Below are 18,073 nucleotides of genomic sequence, written 5' to 3'. Positions count from 1 at the left end.
GTTTCAATTTAATGATAGGTTTTATGATAAAAATATCTTATAAATTATCAAAGAGTGTAATAATTTATATAACTCGTAATAATATAATTGGATCCTTTCTCCAGTGTGTGTGTCTGTATTTATAAGGATAAACTACAATTCTAAGTCCAATCCACCATCCTTTCTTGGCTGGCTTTGCAAATTTCCTCCAACTCAAACCAGTATAACTTTAATACATGCTATCCATGTCTCCTATACTCCCCAGAAAAAAGCTTTGTAGATAGACTTTCAATTTAGGAGCAAAGAGATTGTCATGGAAACAACTCATGATAAAACTAGAAATAGATTGTACCATCCACTTAGAGCCCGTTTAGATACAAGAAAAATTCTGAAATCTTCTTTATATGAAAACAAAAATAAAATCTCTAAAGCTCTTCTACCTTATCTAAGTTATTTAATAAAAAAATATTCTTTTAATTTAAAATTTAGAAATAGTCTTTCCTTCCAACTTTTAACTCAAATTTTTTAAAAAAATCTAATGTAGTTGATTGAATAAGATGAGTGAATGAGTGATTATAAATCCTGTTATACTTTCTTTGATTTTCATATATATATAGATGATCTACTTAACATTATATATATATATATATATATATATATATATATATATATATATATTTAGCAAAAAAAATCATGCACAAAATATACATCTCCAATAATGCAGCTAATAACGTATAATAATAGTTCTGCAAAAAAAAGTTATAATGATAATAACCAGGATCATAATTTATTTTTATGAGAAACAATAATCTTATTCGACTCTAGAATAGTATTTAAAGTATGATGAAATTAATTTCCCAAACGATAATTTTTATGTACACAAGAACTAAATTTAAAGTCTTGCTCAACAGAAAATAGTTGTATAGTTAAGTTAATTTATTTTACATGGAAAATAACTTTTAAGTAAAAATAAAGAATTTTGAGAACAAAATGTAATTAAATCCAAACATCTGCTGAACTATATTACAACTGTCAATAGTCAGATCTATTAAATTGGGTTTTGACCAATGGATCATCCCAACTCAGAGGTTCTATTACATTTTAAATTTCTCTCTTTGTTTTTTTGTTTTGTTACAATTGTCTATTTTTCTCTCTGTTTATTATACAAGTAACATTTCGCATTTTTTTCATAGTATATTTTTCTTTAATTTGTTTGTCCGATCCAGAGAGAACGAGGTGGGAGAGATAGGTTCCGCCTTACTCTAAAAATAAAAAATAAATAAATAATTCTTTTGTAGAGAGTTGGCATCAAAAGCATGGAGATATCTAGCTTGCGTGATTCCAAAATTAAAAGTAAAAAAGTGCAGATTCTACCCATCCTTCATTATTCATGTTGGGAATAAATTTGTATACCCACAATCTAAGTCATCAAGTAATTAATTCTAATTTTAATAATAAAATATTATTTTATTTTCATTGTCATATTTCATTATTTGATTAAATAATTCATTTGATAATGTCTTTGATTAAAATTATAATAGAGATTATAATAATGAAAAATAAATTTGTTCTAATTTTAATCTAAACTGTTCTTGATCATATGATTATTGTAAATAAGATATCAATAATCCAGATAGATTAATATATATGTGATAATATTTATTGAATAAATATTAATAGATTTCATTTATTAATTTACATATATAGATGAGTCACATGTTGATGTGATCATTGAACTGACTCAATTGAAATTTTCTAATGGTTAAAATTTACCATAAACTGTCAATAGAAAATTCTCAAGAAGAGGTATAATAGTTTTTTTTGGTCTGAGATTGTCATAGTAATTAACAAGTTATTTGTTGTATTTTGATTTCGGACACCTAATGTTTTAGAACACTTGTTGAATGGATATTGGATATGATTGAATACCTGTAGAATTAATGATTAATAAAAAATGAATCCATTTACTTTTGGTAATGAGTTTGAGCTCTATGAATAAAATTATATCCTGATTAGTAAAATTAAATGAAAGAAGAAATGAGTTTTTTAAGTCATTATGAGTTAACTCAAAAGGGTTTGACAATAATACCATACTCTAAAGTTAACCCAGAACTATAAAGATGAAATAAATTATTACACTACTCTTCTAATGGTTCTTGAAAGTAAAATGTTACTTCATGCTATACGGACGTTAAGGAGTGTTGCTAGACGCCTACCTTGATTAGTATATTAATTTGATTAATATATTATCGGCTTAGTATTGAACCTATGAGGTCACACACAAACAAGTGTTCTAATATCTGTTAAAGAAATTATTTTAATATTTGATGATTAATTAAATTAGAAAATTTAATATGAACAAATGATTAATTGATTTCAAAAAGGTGGAATATTATTATATTTTTACTAGCACTGAAAATATAAATAATATAAAAGATTTGGTGAAAGAAGAGAAATAAACATTTATGATTTTGTATTTGGAATTTGGGTTGAAAAGACGACTAGATATAAATTTGACTTGGTTAATTATTATTTCAATTTTAATTCCTAAATGGTTAACAATAAAAGGTAACAAGAAATAATATAGCTTAAAAAAGAATACTATCAATAATGATTTTGATTTGATAAGAAATTTGGTATCCTTAGCGTGCTATAAATAGAGCCTTGGGTTGCACATTAAAATCCTCCTAATATCACTTCTCTATTTTTATTTTTCCACTTGTCAAGGTTGTTGACGAATAGAGGTCAGTCTTGGTGTGGATACGTGTAGAGTCTTCACACTATTGAAGAACTTTTTTTGCTTCAAGAGCTCATCAATAAGTACATTTTTTAATATGTCATTTGTTTATAATATATTTTAAATGTAAAATAGATCCTTTTATTCCACAATATATGTTTTTGAACACCTTTTTTCCTACAATTGGTAGGAGAGCCAGATTCTTTTGTATTTAAATTATATTTAACAAAAATTTGAAAAAGTTTCAATTTTTATTTACTTACATGTAATGTTGCCTGTTATGATTGCATGATTATATTGTCAAATCAAATTATTATTTTTTTGTGCAATTTGTAATCTTGTTACTTGGATTTTGTTTTGAATTAGTGGAATGTTTGCAATTGGTTGTTAATACAATGCTTGATTTGCTGGAGGTGTTCCATATCATATACGTTGGTATTTTTATATAAAGGAGAATACAATTTTTTTTTATTTGGATTCCTTTTAAAAGATTATACCTTTCCTTCAATTTTGAGCAATTTGTTATTAATTCTTTTATTTTCAAATGGCTGGATATTAATTTAATGGAAAGACGTTGCATTAGGATATGTGATATCAAAGAGGTATGTGTTTCAAGCACTGTATCTCGTTCAATTATTTGAGAGAAATTTTTTTTATGCTATGTGCGTAATTATATAATTGTTATATATATAAATGATAAATATGTTTGTCATTTGATATATCTTACATATTAAATTGTTTAATCATAAGGAACAACCTGATGAATAGGAGACTTATAATTAATAATTATTTTTTTGTGCAATTTTTTTTCTCACATAAGATGCATGTTTTTAAAATTAATTATATACTAAGTGCCTAGACAACCTAGGGAAGTATTAAAATTAATTTATTGATATCAATATAATTGGCCTAAGAACCAGAAACTTATGTGATATGATATTTCTTATTTTGATTTGAAAATGTATATGATACACTATCTTAGAATGTCTATGAGAAATGACTTGATAACCAAGTGACTCGCTCACAAATTTTTAAGAGGCTTTATGAGATTGTCGAACATCTTACGAAGATGTACGGTGGTCAAAGCAGAACGACTAGATTTCAGTTATCTAAGGCCCTGTTTAGATCCTCACTTGCTGCAAATGAAAAGGTTGGACCCCATGTTCTTAAGATGATTGATCTCATAGAACAACTTAAGAAGTTCGGGTGCACTCTTGGGAAAGAGCTTTCTCAAGATTTGATTATGCAATCACTTTTTGATTCATTTTCACAATTTATTGTGAATTTCAACATAAGATGAGTTGTGACTTGCATGAGATGCTTAATCTGCTAATTGATTATGAGAATCAAATTGCTTCTGAGAAGAAGAAAGGAACTGTCAAGGTAGTTGGCAAGAACTCCAAGAAGAAAGGAAAAGTACCAAAAAGGAAGCATCTTGGACCTAAGGGTGGTATGACCAAACCCAAGAACAAAAGGAACAAGATTGACCAAACTGATGCTAAATGTTTCTTTTGTAAGGAGAAAGGTCACTGGACGAGAAATTGCAAGAAGTATCTTGATTCTTTGAAAAACAAAAAACAAGGGACTACAAATAACTAGATGGTTGAAGAAAGAAGAAATAAATCTACAAGTAGGGAATGAAGCAAATGTTGCCGCCTTACCTTTAGGATCAATTTATTTAATAATGCCTACTGGCGAAATACTAATATTGGAAGATTGTTATTATGTTCCGAAATTTGTTTCAATCATTATTTCAATTTCCATGTTGGACAAGCGAGGTTTTCGCATTATCTTTAATAATAACATTTGCTCAATTTATCATGATGATGATTTATACGTGAATGATTATCTCCAACGTGGCATTTATGTCTTACTTGATGTGAATCATAACTCGATTATGCATGTTTCTTCTAGTTTCAAAAGAAAAAGAGATAATCAAGTAAATAAAACATATCTTTGGCATTGTAGGCTAGGTCACATTGGCGAGAAAAGAATTAACAAGTTGCACAAGGAAGGTTACCTTGATAATTATGATTACGAATCATATGAAACTTGTGAATCTTGTCTCAAAGGAAAAATGACTAAATCTCCATTTATTGGAAGTGGAGAAAGAGCTTCTGAGTTATTGGGACTAATTCATATAGATGTTTGTGGGCCCATGAAGATTCAAGCCAAAGGAGGATATTCTTATTTTATCACCTTCACTGATGATATGTCTAGACATGGATTTTTGTATCTTATGAAACATAAATCTGAATCATTTGAAATGTTTAAAAGATTTCGTAGTGAAATTGAAAAGCAAACTGGTAAGAATATCAAAATGCTTAGATCTAATAAAGGAGGAGAATATCTTAGTGATAACTTTATTGACTATCTAAAGGAGAATGGGATTCTCTCTCAGTGGACACCTTCGGGAACACTACAACACAATGGTGTATCTGAAAGAAGAGATCGAACCTTACTAGATATGGTTAGATCCATGATGGGGTTCACCGATCTTCCATTAAACTTATGGGGATATGCTTTAAAAGCAGCAGCCTACTTGCTAAATAAAGTTTCTACAAAAGTAGTCTCTACAACTCCATATGAGATATGGAAAGGAAAGAAACCAAGTCTTAAACACATCAAGGTCTGGGGTTGCCCTGCTTGTGTTAAAAGATTGCAAACAGATAAACTTGAGACAAGGTATGATAAGTGTAGATTCATTGGTTATCCTAAAGAAATAATGGGATATTATTTCTACTAACCTTCTAACCATAAAGTGTTTGTGGCAAGAGGAGCAACCTTTTTGGAAAGAGAGTTTCTTGTAGAAGGAAACTATGGTAAAGAAATTGAACTTGATGAGACTCAAGTCACCAATGATAACATAACTCAAGAACATGAGATGGAAACTGAGAGGTCTTTCTTTGATGTTTTGAAATTAGGACAAAGCTCTTCAACTCAAACGATTATGGCTCAAGAACCAGCTATTGTTCAAGAACAAGTCGTTGTTCAAGAAAAAGTTAATGAACCAATCTTAGAACAATTGCAGCAACCTTTGAACCCAACACAAGAACTTCTTAGAAGATCTACTCAAATGCATCGTGCACCTGATAAATTAAACTTAATGGTGCAAGATGACATGTCAAATGAGGTTTATCATAATGATGATGACCCTAAAAGCTATGAAGAGGCCATGAGAAGCTCAGATTGCAACAAATGGCAAAAAGCCATGAAATCTGAAATAGAATCAATGAAGATCAACAAAGTATGGACTTTAGTTGATGCTTCAAAGGATATAAAACCAATTGGTTGTAAATGGGTTTACAAGAAAAAAATTGGAGCAGATGGAAAGGTCGAAACCTATAAAGCTCGCCTTGTTGCTAAAGGATATCGTCAACATGAAAGAATAGATTATGACGAAACATTTTCTCCTATGGCAATGCTCAAATCAATTCGGATTCTACTTGCCATAGCAGCATACTATGATTATGAGATATGGAAAATGGATATGAAAACATCTTTCCTTAATGGTGAGTTGAAAGAGGAAGTGTACATGACACAACCTGAAAGATTCACATCATTGGCTGGTTGTAATGAAGTTTGCAAGTTGCAATGATCTATATATGGATTGAAACAAACTTCTAGAAGTTGGAACATTCATTTTAATAAGACAATAAAAAAGTTTGAGTTTGTTAAATGTGAGGAAGAACCATGTGTTTACAAAAAGGTCAGTGGGAGTGCAATTATTTTCTTAGTGTTATATGTAGATGACATATTACTAATTGGAAATGACATACCAACATTGCAAGGCACAAAGATTTGGCTATCAGAACAATTCTCCATGAAGGATTTGGGAGAAACAATTTATATTCTAGGTATAAAGATTTATAGAGATAGATCTAAAAGGTTGCTTGGACTCTTCCAATCTATGTACATTGATACTATCTTAAAGAGATATAACATGGATAATTCCAAACGAGGCTATTTGCTTGTAGGTGTTGGAATTACTCTTAGTAGGGAGAATTGTCCAACAACTCCTGAAGAAAGAGAACGCATAAGTAGAGTACCATATGCTAGTGTAGTGGGAGCTATCATGTACACCAGGACTTGTACACATCTTGATGTCGCTTATGCATTAGGTGTAACTAGTCAATATCAAGCAAACCCTGGTGAAGAACATTGGAAAATGGTTAAGACCATACTTAAGTACTTAAGAAGAACTAAAGACCAATTCCTCATTTATGGAGACTCTGAATTGAAACTGAAGGGTTATACTGATGCAAGCTTTGCATCAGACAAAAATGATAGCAAATCCATTAAAGGATATGTTTTCACTTTAAATGGTGGTGCAGTAAGTTGGAAAAGTTCCAAACAAGCTACGGTAGCAGATTCAACTACTGAAGCAGAATATATAGTGGCAAGTGAAACCGCTAAAGAAGCTATTTGGATGAAAAAGTTCATATTTAAACTTGGTGTGGTTCCTTCAATAGAAGAGTCGGTCCCATTATTGTGCGACAATAATGGGGTTATTGCTCAAGCAAAGGAACCAAGATCACACCAGAAGTTCAAACATATTTTGCGAAGGTATCACTTGATTAGAGAGATAATAGAACGTGGTGACATTAAGATTGAAAAGGTAGATGGAAAGGAGAATGCAACAGATTCATTCACCAAGGCACTTGGCATAAAAGAATTTCACAAACACAAATGGGAATTAGGAATGAAGTTCATGAATGATTGACTCTAGGCGAGTGGGAGGTTGTTGGGAATAAATTTGTATGCCCACGATCCAAGGCATCATGTAATTAATTCTAATTTTAATAATAAAGTATTATTTTATTTTCATTGTCATATTTCACTATTTGATTAAATGGTCCATTTAACAATGTCCTTGATTAAAATTAAAGACTTGTTATTATAACAAAGATTATGATAATGAGAAACAAGTTTGTTCGAATTTTAATCTAAGCCATTCTTGATTACAGGATTATTGTAAATAGGATATCAATAATCCAGATAGATTAATATATATGTGATAATATTTATTGGATAAATATTAATAAATTTCATTTATTAATTTGCATATATAGATGAGTCACATGTTGATGTGATAATTGAACTGACTCAATTGAAATTTTCTAATGGTTAAAATTTACCATAAACTGTCAATAGAAAATTCTCAAGAAGAGGTATAATAGCTTTCTTTGGCCTAAGATTGTCATAGTAATTAACATGTTATTTATTGTATTTTGATTTCAGACACCTAATGCTTTAGAGCACTTGTTGAATGAATATTGAATATGATTAAATACCTTTAGAATTAATGATTAATTAATAAGAAATCCATCAACTTTTGATAATGAGTTTGAGCTCTATGAATAAAATTATATCCTGATCAGGAAAATTAAATGAAAGAAGAAATGAGTTTCTTAAGTCATTATGAGTTAACTCAAAAGGGTTTGACAGTAATACAATACTCTAGAGTTAACCCAGAACTATAAAGATGGAAGAAATTATTTCACTACTCTTCTAATGGTTCTTGAAAGTAAAATGTTACTTCATGCTATATGGACGTTAAGGAGTGTTGCTAGACGCATACCTTGATTAGTATATTAAATTGATTAATATATTACCGGCTTAATATCGAACCTACGGGATCACACACAAACGAGTGTTTTAATCTTTGTTAAGAAAATTATTTTAATATTTAATGATTAATTAAATTAGAGAATTTAATATGATTAAATGATTAATTGATTTCAAAAAGGTGGAATATTATTATATTTTTGCTAGGACTGAAAGTATAAATAATATGAAAAATTTGGTGAAAAAAGATAAACAAACATGTATGATTTTGTATTTGGAATTTGGGTTGAAAAGACGACTAGATACAAGTTTGACTTGGTCAATTATTATTATGAAAAATTTGGTGAAAAAAGAGAAACAAACACGTATGATTTTGTATTTGGAATTTGGGTTGAAAAGACGACTAGATACAAGTTTGACTTGGTCAATTATTATTTCAATTTTAATTGTTAAATGATTAGCAATAAAAGGTAACAAGAAATAATATAACTTAAAAAAGATATTATCAATAATGATTTTGATTTGATCAGAAATTTGATATCCTTAGCGTGCTATAAATAGAGTCTTGGGCTGCACGTTAAAATCCTCCTAATATCACTTCTCTATTCTTGTTTTTCCACTTGTCAAAGTTGTTGACCAATAGAGGTGAGTCTCAAATGTGGATATGCGCGTAGAATCTCTTCACACTATTGAAGAATTTTTTTTTGTTTCAAGAACTCATCAATAGATACACTTTTTATGTCATTTGTTTATAATATAATTTAGATGCAAAATATATCTTTTTATTTCGCAATGTATGTTTTTGAACACCTTTTTTCCTATCATTCACGGATCCTATATGTTATCCTTTTTATTTATTTGTCATTTTATATTTAATTTGTAACGAATTTTGCTTGAAATGCTATTTTTTTAATTCTTTTTTCCGTGGCATTTTTATAACGGTGAACATGTTTCTTTGCGTGATAGGATGAAAGAGAGAAATTAAAGTTTTCGTGAAGGCTAAATGATTCTTGATGATTTGGAAGGATAGTGAAGAATCCAATTTAATATAAGTAATAAGTTAATCTGTTTTATCTACTAAACTTGAATTAATATTTTCTCAAAGTCACCTTTTCTGCAAGTCATCATGTCATGGACATAGTACTTTAGAGGTCTAAGTGTTGCTCACAGAGTCACAGTTACAGAACAAAGCAGCCACATCCCATATTATTCAAGTAAAGAAACGATGTTTGATAGAGATGCAACACCTTTAACTCACATCAACATTATTTTCCAATGTTAATTGGTAGTTTGGTAATTTTTGTTTGTTCTCTCGACGGCACACCAATGTTATGCAATATGTAAATCATTCGAATGTTTTTTTTTCCTCCATTCTAATTGATTTACCATACTAATTCCAAATTAATGATTTAGTATGGGACTTGCAAGGGATTAGCGAAGGACATTTTGTGATAGATTAGCGAAATATAATTTACGAGGAATTAGTAAAGCTGGTTGTTGATTAGCGAGGAAATTGTCTAAATTGAACCATACGATTAGCAAGAGATTCGTGAGAAATGACTACAAAGTAGTGGAATAACCAAGAATTCTTTTGTCGCAAATTAGCAACTTGATTTTAGTGAGAGAACAATCTCTCACAAACATATGTTTGCGTGAGGAATTATTCCCTTCCTAATGTGCTATTTTTTTTAGTGAATCATATTTTAATGATTTTTTATTATTAACTGATAAAAGAATATTAGTGAATTAAACATTTTACGTCATTGACTTAGATACAGTGAGTCAATAATTCTTGTTCAACACATTTGCAAGGGCTTAACTCTCCATTAATTAGAGTATGATTAAAGATCATCAAATTTGGAAATTTCTATTCTCACCCCCTTAATTGTTATTCTCATTCCCACTTTTTCAAAAACTTCTGAAAAACCCTATGTACCCTTGGCATCATTTCCCCCACACAGCCACTTCCCCTCCTCCTTCTCTTTCCAACCACCTCCGCTGCCTTCTCTCTCTCCTTCACTGTTATTTCTTCACACCCCCACCTCCTACTTCATTTTCCTCCCCTTAATTGCTAATAATGTTTTCTCTTGTTAATTCATTTTTTTTATATTTGCTGATTTTTTATTAATATAAAATCTTTAGTTAATGTTTACAAAAAAATAATTTATTTTTTAAATTTAAATTTTCAAGTTATATATATATATATATAAATATCACTATTTAAGATTTAATAACTTTTAATATTCATATTTAATAAAAATAACTTTCAAAACCAAAATAAATAAATTAATCTATTAGAAAATTTTCAAAATTTTATATTATTAAAACAATACAACGAAACTATGATCTTATTTTATAATATACAACATAAATATGATTTCCTTGTCTATTATAAAATGGAATCATATTTTCATTGTAATACAAGATGGTAAAAGAAATATAACACAAATATAATTCTGTAATACAAAAAAAATCATATTTTCATATATTTTTTTCACCCCCTTATATTACAACAAAAAATTGATTCCATTGCATATTTATACAATAGAATCATATTTCTATCAAAAGGATATTTCAAAAAGAAAAAAGATTTTTAAATATGAGAGTGAGAATAGCAATTGTAGGTTGAGAATAGCAATTGTCATCTAAATAAGAAAAGTTGTCCAATTTCTTTTTTGTCATTAAAATATTTTGTGATCCAAATTTTTATGGGCTAGTTTATTGAATGAAAGAACAACAATTAGCTTTCTTGCTAAGTGCACTCATTTGTTTTTTTTTTGTTCTTTCTATTTTGTTTTATCATATATACCTTTTATACCCACAACCTTGATATATGATCATTATTTTAGAATATACTTTTCAGAAAAATATTTTGTTTTTAGTATTCTAGAAAGTACTTTTTGAAATACTATTTTGTGTTTTAGAAAATACTTTTCAGAATGTTAAAAAAATTTAAAAAATTCAAGCAGAACACTAGAACCATTTAAATCCTTACGGAAAGGAAAAAATTTACAATAGTGAAGCAATTGAAGGGGAAAAAACATACATTGTTTAATCTAGATGACTCTAAGAGGCACTCCATTGCAACAACTTGAACAAATTTAAGATCTAGCCATACATTGCTTCATATATAAAATGAGACACATTAATAATCTTGTGTGAGTGGACAAAAATAAAATAAGAAAAGTGATTGTGAGCATAAACATACTACATTAGAGTTTAGAGGATGAAAAAATCCTAACACTAGAACAAGAGACCAAGCAAGAGAGGAATAAAGGAAGAATAGGGTAAGAGATCAAATGGAGATGAAAGAAGTGAAAGAGAGGAAAAAGTGTGATAAAAGAGAGGAAGGATGTGTTGTTGCAAAGAAGTTACTTACATAAGTTTCAAACTTAATTTTGACTAATAAAGAATTTTATCTTTTTTTAAGCTTTGTTTTTTCTCCTATCTTCAGAAAAGGAAATAAAGTATCTACATTAACGCCCTCATTATAATTTTTTGAAAGATTTTATATATCACACTTTATAATATATTAATTTCCACAGAATCTTGGAAAAGAAGGAATATCCGAGGGAGGGAGAAAAAGATTTGAAAAAAAAAAAAGGTTATTCGATATATTTTAACTCTTGTGTAGTAAGGAAATTTGGTTGAAAGTGGACAATCCACCAATAAATGCCTAGAGATAAAAAAAGATTAGTCTCGGTGAACAATCAAAACACTCATTGTGATCATATGCCTAAAAAACCAAATACGATCAAATTACCCATTAATTCTACATTTTTCAACTTAATGCCATACATTAGGATTAGTTTAGCTTCTTCTCTAATGAACGTCATCTAGCAGCCAATTCTACAAAAAATATGATCGAATATTATCTCCAATGTTCAACTTGATCGATGCACTCAATTATTAGAGCCTTTCTGTTTGATCGATTTACCAGCAATATATATGCAGATGCTTAAAATTTATGGAAGCATGTTAATTATTATTATAGGGTTGAGAATTTTATCATTATAAGAACACCTCGTGATCATTTTTATTTTAAGAAAAAGAGAAGGTATTGTATTTTTCATCCTAAAGACAAAGTTATAGATATCAAAACTGAAAACGTTTTAAATGGTTTCTTTATTCAAACCTTCAAGAAACTCGTGAACGTTAATTACTACCTTTTCTTTTCTTCCCTTCCATAAATTTAACTCCCTCTCTCATCACATGATTTCGGATTTCGTTAGTTATATCTTTCCGGCGACATGATATAATATTTTCTGTTTGTTCTGCAATAAGTCATTTTCTACAATTGTACTATTTATTTATTTATTTTTTATATATATTTTTTTATCACTTTTGAGGTATTGGTGTTGTTGTGGAGCATTGAGTACCCAGAGTGTCCAGTACAGAGGTTTGGTTTGGTTTCCCTTCCGGGTCTTAGTTGTTTACTACTCTCACTCGCTCTCAGCCTATCCACAACACAAGAGAGAAATTAAAGAAAGACAACGTATCGAAGAAAAGCCTAATAAGGTGAATTAATACTTTTTTTTTTTCGTATCCATTGCCGGCTTTTCGCTATGCAAACATATAATAAGGTGAATTAATACTATCAATTTATTTTTATTAGACAAATCACATACAATACTATCAAATTAATACTAATCCAGTGTGTGTTGTATGACATTTCTTTTGCAATTATATATATATATATATATATATATATATATATATATATATATATATATATATATATATATATATATATATATATATATATCGGAAAAAGTTAAACTTTCAACACACATTCTAATTAAATTTGGAGTTTTTCTTATTAACAAATATTAATTATTAATTATTAATTTTTTTAACAGAAAAAATGAAACCCATAGATTTTTTCTTTCTTTCTCAATCACCGATCAAACCAATTTTATATCTTCTAATTAATTAAATCTGGAGTATATATATGAACCATGAAAGGAAGAGACAACTATAACAAAAATAAATAAAAAAGAGAGAAAAAAATTGATAAATATAACAGATGACAATATGATGAGAAATAAATGATAGCTAACAGAAAAAGGACTGAAGTGAGATAAAAAAAAATTGGGTACACAAATATAATAATTAATCTTTGTGTATAAATAAATAAATAAAAGTTACTTATTTCTTATATTTATTCAAGTTGATTGCCTGGTGCTTTATATGGAATTAATGCATGCTGTGTAGTGTATAGTTTACTTGGATACGTGATCCAGTAAAGCGTGTTGAAATTTTAAGTGTCCTTTTGGGTTTCAAATTAAGTTAACAGAAAGGTGACGTCTCAGAATATTAGGCATGCTGAACAAAATTGAAGTCATCATCTATGCATATGCCAACCTGTTAGTCAAATATCTGGTTTAAGTTCAGGCCTTCTCTTCTTGTCCCTTTCATTGTTAATTAATTAGGAAAAAACAATTGGAGTCCACATACATCTGCTCTTAGCTAAGTTTCTAAATATGTTATTTACCACAAACCCCCATATCCTATACTATGGGTAATAGTATTAGTAGCTACTCCAATCTCTTTAATTACTCTTATAAATACATATACATACATACAAACTACTGGAACAAAATTCAAAACATTATTGTTCTCTAGCTTTGATATATAGATATATATATTAATTCTCATCTTCATAGAGATATATGGCCCCAAACCAGCACTTTACTAATGGTTTTCAAAGCACTACGGTATCTGATATAACCTTAATTGAACGCAACAAAGAAGTGGCCATAGAAGAAACACATGATGAGTACATATTACCAACCGTGTCCGAGGTAGAGAATGCGAAATGCGAGTGTTGTGGAATGTTCGAGGAGTGCACCCGCGAGTACATAAGGCGCGTGCGTGAAATGTTCTTGGGGAGGTTAATATGCGGGTTGTGTGGTGAAGCTGTGAATGTGGAGATGGAGAAGAATGGTGGAAAGCGAGAGAAAGCTCTCAAAGAGCACATGAGCGATTGTGTGAGGTTCAATAGGCTTGGTAGGTCATATCCTGCTCTGTACCAAGCTGAAGATGTCAAAGAGATCCTGAAGAAGACTCAGAAAAAGGCCATGTCCAACACTCCTGATGATTCTAAGGGTAGTCCAAGCAAGTCTGGGGCACAGGGATGATGAAAAAATTAAGTACATCGTGATGTCTTGATTGATCTTGATCAACTTTTGGTTTGAGATTTAATTTCTGCTATTGCAGCATTAATTTCTTTTTTTTTAGGTATGTTTAAGAGAGATTATTAGGCCATTATTAGGTCATGGTCCCGATCAATCTCCATATAATTAAATGTTATCATTCATGTCACATAGAGATTGATCCACACCATAGACAAATAAGGATAATTTATTTGATACAAGCAAGTAATAAAAGTAGAGTTTATTTATATATAGTTAGAGTAAATAGATTTGAAATATATGTATAAGTGATATCATATGGTGAAAAAAGAGATGAAGAAAAAAATAATTGTTAATAGAATGTTTGTAATATAAAATATTCATGAGTTATTATTGAAAATATTTTTACACAATTATGCAATCCGACTATAATCATGTCATCACAATTTTCTATTTATTAATAAGATGTGGCGATTTTAGCTAAATTCTTATTAGATGTTTGGGAAATATTTTACACTAAAATATATAAATTTTATAAGCTCATTTGATATACATGCATGCAATAAAAAGTATTTTAACTAATACATACACTGAGTTTAGAACATTTTAAAATGTGCCGACAAGGTAAATTATTATTAGATGTTTGAGTAAAAAATGTTTTATATTATAATGTGTATAAATTAAATTCTTACAAATATTTAAAAAAATGAGTATTTGTATTTCTAAAATAACATAAATTTGTATATGTCAAACAATTATTTGTGTTAATTTATTCATATCGTCTTAGAATTACTTCAGCTCCGAACAGCTAGCCGAACAAATTCCAATTCACGTTTCTTTGGCCATTACTAAGTATTATTTACTGACGGCTACGTCGACTTTATATAGTCATTTCAAGTTTCAACATAGGATTAATATAATTTTTTTAATCATCGATGTTGTAACAGAAGCTAGCAAACTAATTTTCCTGATCGAAATCACTATGAATTGAAGGTTTTCAGTGTATATAACTTTCAATTTACTTAATTAGTTCGGTAATGATGTTTTTTTCTTACTGTTCTTCTTCCTCGTCTTTTATATAGTTTTCTTACTGTTCTTTTATATAGTTTTTTTTCATAACTCATAAGCATCCGTTGGCTCAATATATAAGAACTCCAGTTTTAGTGCCAGAATCAAAAACTAAAATAACACTTATTTGGTGACTTATTTTTTCTTACGATACTTATTATAGAAAGGAAGGAATAATTGTTAAAATTTGACTGTTTTAAAACTAATTATCAATATGAGATTGCTTTGAAGCTACTGGTGGTTATTTTATGACAGTCACAAAAAGCATTACAAAGCAATTCTCTGTATAATTTTTTGAGACTTCCAAAAAAAGGATCTTTAGTAGTTTCAAACAACCTCATTTTAGTAATAATTAGATTTTAAAAGAGTGCTGATTGGTCAATCACCTCGTCCAGGTTTTCATTGTAAACTTCTTACGATCTTTTTTCCACTGAGGGATCGAATTGCTATCCGATCATGATTGCAACAATTTGACAAATATCAACTAAATATGCATTCATATGATTTTATCTTGGTAACACATTGGAGTTGTACTTGCTTCTCACACTTTACTTTGTTTCATGTTTCTTGATATACGTAATTTCCCCGTCTTGTTCTGTCAGATCTAGCTAGGTTGACATTCAACTCTTGACTATTATTCTGTTACGAATATTATTACGTGGCCAATAAAATTGTAGACTCTTAGATTCATTATCCTTTATTTGTCTGTTAATAATAATAGGTAAATATGAATAATAATTTAGGGGAATTCTAGAATGAGTTTGTTATAATTCTCTTAAAGGAAATTGTGAGTATCTTTATATATACTATGTAACTACCATGAAAGAATATGAATAAATAATAAAAATATTATCTTTATATCTTTTAGTTGTAAAATTAGGAGTAATGATAGAATCGTTTTCCCTTACCTATTATATTCCTAGGATCTATAAATGTTGTCCTAGGACTGGATTCTCCCATTTCTCCAAGAGCCACATGTGCGCGCATATATATATATATATATATATATATATATATATATATATATATATATATATATATATATATATATATATATAAGTGAGGAGTTGTATGATATAACCTGCATCTAGAGTCTATTTAGAATAATTTTGTTGGTTGCTTCTATCTGTCCATTGCTATGTGGATGTTTGACTGCCGTAAATACTTGTTTGATTCTCTCATTTTTCTATAGAAAATCACTAATAGTAGGACTAGCAAACTGAGTTCCATTAACACATATGATGATTATTGGTACTTTTTTTTTTCTCTTCAAAAGAAGATTAATATATTAACAGGTAGGCCAAACGTGCTTATAACCTTCCTCCAATAGAACTTCTTTTTGCTCAGTCCGTCAAACCAGTACGTAACATCTGGTTTTGCTTTTATTGTTGAGAATATGTATGATATATATCTTTTTTTTTTAGAAAAGAATAATTTTATTTATCTTTTAAAAATTTATTATTTGTTTTAAATTTTATCTTTATGATATTATTTAAATTTTAAAATATTATGAATTTATTTTCCATTTTAATATTAGGTTGTTAGATCTATAACAAAACTTCTTGATACAAGAAAAAATTACCTCATCTGATCCAATGTCACTTGAAAAAAACGGATTTACAAGTTACACAAAAACTTATAACGAAGATGGGTTTGCAAGTTTTTCTTAAAAACTTGTGATGAAGATTATGTCTGAGTTTGTAAGTTTTTCATAAAAACTTGTAATGAATATAAATAGAAATATTTATGAAGTCTTTTTATGTTAATTATTTGAAAAGTGTATCAAAATGTCTAAGTAATAAAGACTCGGAAGTTTAAGTGTCAATTTTTATACGAATTTTGTTTTGCACCTGTGTTGGATAATTTTCAATTTATAAGAGAAAAAAATGAGATAAAGTAAAAGACGAGCTAAAAGAAACAATAACTAAAACAATAGATATTAATAAGAGATAAAAGATATAATAGGAAATTCAATAAGATGAGAATGTTAGGACCTAGCATATCTTATTTTCTTAATATGTATCATTTTAGATTTTTCTCTATCAATTAGGTGAATTTTTTCCTACCCACATCTATTAGAATATTTACCCTGATGTCTCACGATGACAAACCTATTTTATCTATCTATCTCCCAAATGTCTTTGCAAAGATTCAATAGATAAAATGCATGAAGTTATATTTCTAGATGTTTGCTTTGATGCATGGACATAATGCAATCATTCTATGTCTAGCAATGATTTTATTAAGATGTCCCTTCCTTTTAGTTCTATTAAAAATTATCCTCTTTCGAACGACTAATCCCTAAAACTGATGCATGTTAGACCTTCCTTGTATTTCTATTAAGAATTACCCTCTGTCGAACACCTAACCCCCAAAGATAATGCAAAGATAAATGATACATGAAATTAAAATAAGAAATGATAATAGGAAAGAAAACATCTGTTTGCATTGATAGATATGAATCATATAATACATCTTTTGACTTTTTAGGTCTGTCAGACCCTAACTAAGGGTTTAGCCTCTTATAGTCATAAGGGCCTCACACTTGAAAAGGAATTTAGAAACTGATGAAGGAGAATTGATGAAA

The 18,073-nt window shown here is 28.9% G+C and overlaps 1 protein-coding gene across 1 annotated transcript; it reads left to right on the top strand.

Annotated features, from left to right (window-relative positions):
* Window positions 1-13,956: 13,956 nt before the first annotated feature.
* LOC100777256 (uncharacterized) lies at window positions 13,957-14,571 on the top strand. The gene has a single exon (XM_003523701.3). The coding sequence runs from the start codon at window positions 13,957-13,959 to the stop codon at window positions 14,422-14,424; it is 468 nt and encodes a 155-aa protein (XP_003523749.1). The 3' UTR covers window positions 14,425-14,571.
* Window positions 14,572-18,073: the final 3,502 nt, after the last annotated feature.

This window comes from Glycine max, chromosome 4 (assembly GCF_000004515.6).
Source record: "Glycine max cultivar Williams 82 chromosome 4, Glycine_max_v4.0, whole genome shotgun sequence".
Classification (NCBI taxonomy): Eukaryota; Viridiplantae; Streptophyta; class Magnoliopsida; order Fabales; family Fabaceae; genus Glycine; species Glycine max.
Note: the sequence above shows the minus strand (reverse complement) of the source record. Positions and strands in the feature narration are given on the sequence as shown.